The 5,754-nt window shown below is 38.2% G+C and overlaps 1 protein-coding gene across 4 annotated transcripts in view; it reads right to left on the reverse strand.

Moving 5' to 3' along the window:
- The window catches only part of cntn3b (contactin 3b), a 147,668-nt gene that overhangs the window by 37,027 nt on the left and 104,887 nt on the right, over positions 1-5,754 (reverse strand). For all 4 annotated transcript variants that reach the window (XM_014009484.1, XM_014009483.1, XM_014009481.1 and 1 more), the window contains one exon: positions 969-1,144. In XM_014009484.1, the coding sequence (XP_013864938.1) occupies positions 969-1,144 (176 nt within the window). The remainder of the gene's footprint in view (positions 1-968; positions 1,145-5,754) is intronic.

Consider the following 5,754-nt stretch of genomic DNA (forward strand, 5'->3'; position numbering starts at 1 on the left):
GTTTCACTTTGTGATCTTATATACATATTTTTATTCACTCCTTTGCTGCCTTGCTGATTTGTTTTAAGCCATATTCAAGCTAGATTTCCTGTATTCAGTGGTCTTGCTGGGGGACCAAGGTTTTAAAGTCAGTAAATGGCCCCATCTTCTTGGCYCCACAATGTGATGAAGTTATTCTGTTCCCTTAGCGGAAAAAAAAGAATCATCAAAACATGTTTCGACTTTTGCTCAGGTGGAAATGTAGGCGTGATGTTCCTGTGGTCATATTCAGTATTTTACTTTTTCCAAAAAATGAAGGGCCCATTTGATGTCAAGGAGCTTGACTTTGTGTCTTTTCTGAACACGCAGACTTTAGCTCAAGCTTTCTCTTGAGTCCTTTAAACGTTCACAGGCAGTATTTTATTATGTGTGTTCTTGAGGAGAGGGAGACTTTGTGGGTGCTGCAAGATTTCAGTTCATTATGGTGAAGGGTTTACATATGTATTCTATTTATTACTGATTTTATTTATTTTACTTTTTAAAGCACATGGGCCAAAGTGTTTTATAAATAAAATAAACTTTGACTTTATTTGATTTGTTGACTGTGGTCCAAACTTTATTCGACATTATTTAATTGACTGATCAATAAAATGATTGTGATCTATGTACCAAGTCATGTTTTGCTAAGTCAAGCTGTTTTTCTCATTGACTTGCATGTCAATAAGAAAAAAAAACTTTTTTACTTTTTATGTAATGTGTATTACTCAATTTAAAAATATTAAATCTCCCACTGTAAACGACTCTGTTCTGACTAACAAGAGATATGTTCAAATGGACAACTCCTGACAGAAATCTCTCTGCTTGGAYATTATGTTGTCAAAAAGGCCCTTAGCTGGGCACTGGAGCATGATCTTCCACAACACAAAGCATGCATTAATTAATCATTGAACAGCCAGAAAGTATTAGTTAAAAGCTTTGAGATGACTTACCCCTCCTACTCTTTCAAAATGATCACTGTCTTGCTGGAAGTCGATGAGCTGGCCATTGAATGCCCACGAGAAAGAGATGTCCAGATCTGGATCGTAGGCAATCTGGCAGGGTAATACAATGCTCTCGCCAACAATAATCTCCATGTTAGTGGGCCTCATGGTGATTCTGGTGGGCTCTGGCCAGACAACAGATGACAGTGCACACATGTTAATTCCTGCCATGTAAACTTCTATAACACCACTCTGACCTCTGAATTTGCAATCTCACTACAAGTCGCAGCTAAAACAACTCCTCACCATTGCAGTTGCCATGAATGTGGGCCTAAACAAGTATTTGAATTCCAAACACAACCAACTGCAACCTTTTCTCATGTCTCGAATTTGCACTCTCTCAGTTTGGGAGAGAAAGTCTGAAGCAGAAAGGTAGAGATCAGAGCGCATTCCCTGTCGCGACTGTGGAGGATAGAGGACCTCAGAGTATGCTGACAAAAGGTCACAATAATTAAATTCTGTGACATTATTTGATTCAGCTGTCAGTATATGAGAAGAAAAGAGGATAATGAGAATAGGTTTGATGAGTATACACACAAACAGATTAAATCAGGGAGCCACATAAATGTATGATGTCAAARCACTTGAACAATGACCTTTTACTGGTTTCTATGATCTGTAATATCAGCTGTGTGAGATTTATTTGACAATAACAKTGGTTGTAGACTTTTATGTATATTAAAAATTGGGAAAAAATCAAGATACTCTCAGGCCATGTGCTGCCAACATACAGGCCTTTAATTTGCAAGAGCTGCAAGGAAACCAATTATTTGCCAATGAGTACTTCTTTAATATAAGCTTCAGCAGCTTTACATTGAGCGTTACGTGGCTCTTACAGAGGATGCCAGATAATGTGTTTCATAAACTTTCCAACAACAAAAATTCAATAACAAGCACATTATCTTTAGCAAAACCCCCAAATATATCTCTACAAAAATTACATTATTATTTAATATTATATTGTGTACATACCTAAAAATCTGAATAAAGCTTGTGTAAAACTAGCCCTCAGTTTTGCAAACACAATTTTTTAAAATTTAAGACATGATAAGGAAGCGTTTTTCTTATGCTCTGATWCACAAAACCATTGAACTGGATGACAGTGTTCATTATTTTTTACATGACTGTTTGCTAACATTGTCTATTTTAAGTTTCTCAACTTGTTGGAGAGTGTTCTGCACAGATGCATTCACATCAGCACTTTCAGAAGTGACATTTATGTTTTCTGTGAACTTTAAAATGAACAAAATGCTTCTGACAAACTTGTAAGACAATCTTTAGCTACTTTGTGCAGCAAAGGCTCTTAATATCTTCTGTCAAGGGCAGGATCTTTGTGTCTATGGTGTGCAGAATTCTTGCTCAGGCTGTTTTATAAAAATCTGTGTACTCTAATTTTTTGGAGACCTGTTAATGGTAAAAGTCCAGCGCTCATCCTTTAACCTAACTACACAAATAAAGGAAGATGCCTGACTCGTCAAAGCTGAGAAAGTAAACTGAGTTAATACACCTGGTCAGGTCCAGTATGCACACTGCAATGGAAGTGGAAGTTTTAAGGTGCTTAAATCAAATCTGAATCTTCTTAAAGTAGATCATCAAGCTTGTAGTGATTTGACTTGAACACAATAAAAACATTCTTTGACTGGGCAACTTTTCACTTGAAAAACATTTTWGACTTTTTATTGTTTGTTTGAGTCTCTTTTTTTGCCACCCAAAACTGAAAAGTTTAGAAATAAAATCCTCTTCATTGAAAATTAGGCTAAAATAAATGTCTTAATAAGCTGACAGACTGAACTACTAACTGGTGACAATGTAATACATTACTTGTTAATACCCCAAAATACATAATCTATTTACAATTAACTGTTTTATTTTGAAGTCTATCTCATTAAAAACTAATTTAATGTGAATAGCCTATATGCCACGGACATCCGGCCCAGCACTTGATGCCACTCCCAACACTTCCGGTTCATGGTCAACACAGTGTTAGCGAAAGATTTTTTCACCCGACAACGACTCTTAATGATCTCCACAGTACAGAATTAGCATATTACATGTACCAACATTAACACAGGAGACATACAGGTCCAGCCAAGTGGGAAAAAAATCACTCCAAAGTGGATTAAAGTCATAAAAACAAAGGAAAGACGTTCGTGTTTATGGTTCCAGAATTTAGCCTTTTTCACTATTCHDTGGCTGCTTGTTCTGTGAATTTTTCACGTAGAGCTGTGACACTTATATTGTTGGAAAGAGCAGAGTCTGGGATTTAAATCGATGGGCTACTTGTATGGTTTGGATCGTTTTCCCCCACGTTGTGAACTGAAAACGTAATGATTATCAGGCAGAGGTTCTGCTGCTCTCGGGGGTGGGGGGCTCGTCACTCGGCTTTAGTCGACGCTGTAATATACACTGTAACAAGTTTTTACTTTTGCATAAAACTCATGACAAAGTCGCATAAAAACATTTCATATAACACAAACGCGTGCGCACACACCTACCTTCGTACCGGCTGCTGTGTTAGCTTCCTGCTAGCTGTCGTTTGGAGGTGGTCTTTCCTCTTCCGGTCTTGGCAGTAAAGGGGGATAAATGTACATTTCCCTTTTGTAACCTTCATCTTCTCATTTCTGATGCTGACTCTTGAATCTCCTCAGCTTAGAAATGCTGATTACAAACGCAAGCGTGAGCTTTTAAAGATAAGTTTTCCTTGTAATTCTATGATCCTCTGCTGTCACCTCCTCGTCAAGAGGAAAAAGGACAAAAACTATCTACTCGATCGTACCTGCTGCTTAGTGGACACAACGACACACAACAGAACTCATGTTTTATACCAGTAGATCACAGATGCTTTAATTTTTGTGTCTTTTTCACAGACTAGTACTAGCAGCTAACGGTAAAAACATAGGCAGTAAGMAGGGAGTGGAAGGGAGGAGCGTGGCAAGAATTTTACCGGAAATACGTCATTAATGACCGTGGCAYATAGGCTATTTGGTTCAGAATTCTTAAACAGTAAGCCCTAAAGTAATTGACACAGTTGTATTTTTTATGAATTTAACTTTAAATAATGTCTTGTGAAAGGTAGATTTCCTGACCACTACTGTGCATTTTTCATGTTCTATAAAATGTGTACCATGTGCAACTGAAACATTGTTACAAAGATTGTTTGAATCAACAATAAACTGTTCTCACTCTTGAGTTGTCAGACCAACTACCTGTCATGGCCCAAGACAAATGCACTGAACTGTGTCATGACATTGCTCAGAACATCATTCCATCCAAACAGAATAATGATACTGGTGTGTTGAGATGTCAGCACAGAGCCTGAAGGATATCAAAAGACACAATCTAAAGCCTGTACACCTCTCTATTTTAGCATCTGACATGTGATACAAAGTATCAGATTTTATGTCAGTGGACTTAAAAGAAGTTTCTTTCCCCAGGCTTCAGAAAACCCCAATTCATTATARATGTTGGAAATGTTTACATTTTTTATATCAAACTCGGCAAAAAATGCCTTTGTGTGTAAAATGAAATATATCGGAAAGGGAAATAATACTATAAACTATATGAGCTTTGTTCACCTTCGCAGATCACAACCAGCTCAGCGTGTCAGCCAAGTGTTAAAGTGTTAAAACTTTCTGCTTTATCAAATCTGTGGAATATCATTTTCATATTAAAAAACCGTATCCTGTTTTTGTAGAGAATTAAAAAAAGCAGTTGGTAAAAGACCTTCAAACCAAAGTAGAAGCTCCAATCACAAACGTCACATTACAAAAACAACGGCAGCTACACTCTATACTCCAAGAAGCTAAGTGAGAAAGTGATTAACACTAGTCAACATGGGTGTAGATGTGCTGGTGCCAGTATAACACATTCTCACTCCCAACTCGTCACATATTGATGCTTTTCCAAGGTTCCCTCTGCGTCTTATTTTTACGAGTTGGGTAACCCCTTCGCATCAGCTATTGATAAATTTCTTGGTTCCCTCTGCGTCTGGTTTTGACGCATCAGAGTCTTTGAGTTGGGGTTCGTGGTTAATATCAGGGATCAGGGTTCATGGTTAATTTTAGGTACTGGGGTCAGGGACAGGATATCTAGAGCAAATAAAGGTAATTTTAGGCTTTAGGATGGTTTGTTTTTGTGCATTTTCTACACTTTCTGAAATTATGACAAAGGATTCCACCCCATCTCGTCAATAACTGACGCTAGGGGGCGGGGGGGGTGGTACCCGACGCATCAAAAAACCRGACGCAGAGAGAACTTTGGAAAAGTGTCAATATGTGACGAGTTGGGAGTGAAAATGCGCTGGCCTGTAGGGACAGGTATACTTTCTGAGTGTGTTTATCAAACACTCTGTGACATAAACCTTGATATATACAGTAGGAGTACTGTGTCATCCATAGTAGACGTAACAATGGGGTGGAACAATGAGACACATACTAGATGTGTTTCCATTGCAATTTTAATGCAAATTTTGAGCAAACTTTTAAAATGTCACAAAAAAGAAATGCACATCAGACGTGTTTCCATCTACTGGTTTGGATCGAATCAACCAGGCTATGCAAAGTGTAATTACGTCAGACGTTACGCATGGCTGTAGTAGGGCTGCGTGGTATATGCGGTAGACTGTGGAAGCGGTATGAAGTTGGCCTACAGTAGAAATTTACCCTCTACCGTCATATCGTCATTACGTCATCGCACCTGTGTCAACAGGGCTGCGAGTGCAGAGACAACTGAGCAG

Source organism: Austrofundulus limnaeus, unplaced genomic scaffold (genome assembly GCF_001266775.1).
Source record: "Austrofundulus limnaeus strain Quisiro unplaced genomic scaffold, Austrofundulus_limnaeus-1.0 Scaffold58, whole genome shotgun sequence".
Lineage (NCBI taxonomy): Eukaryota > Metazoa > Chordata > Actinopteri > Cyprinodontiformes > Rivulidae > Austrofundulus > Austrofundulus limnaeus.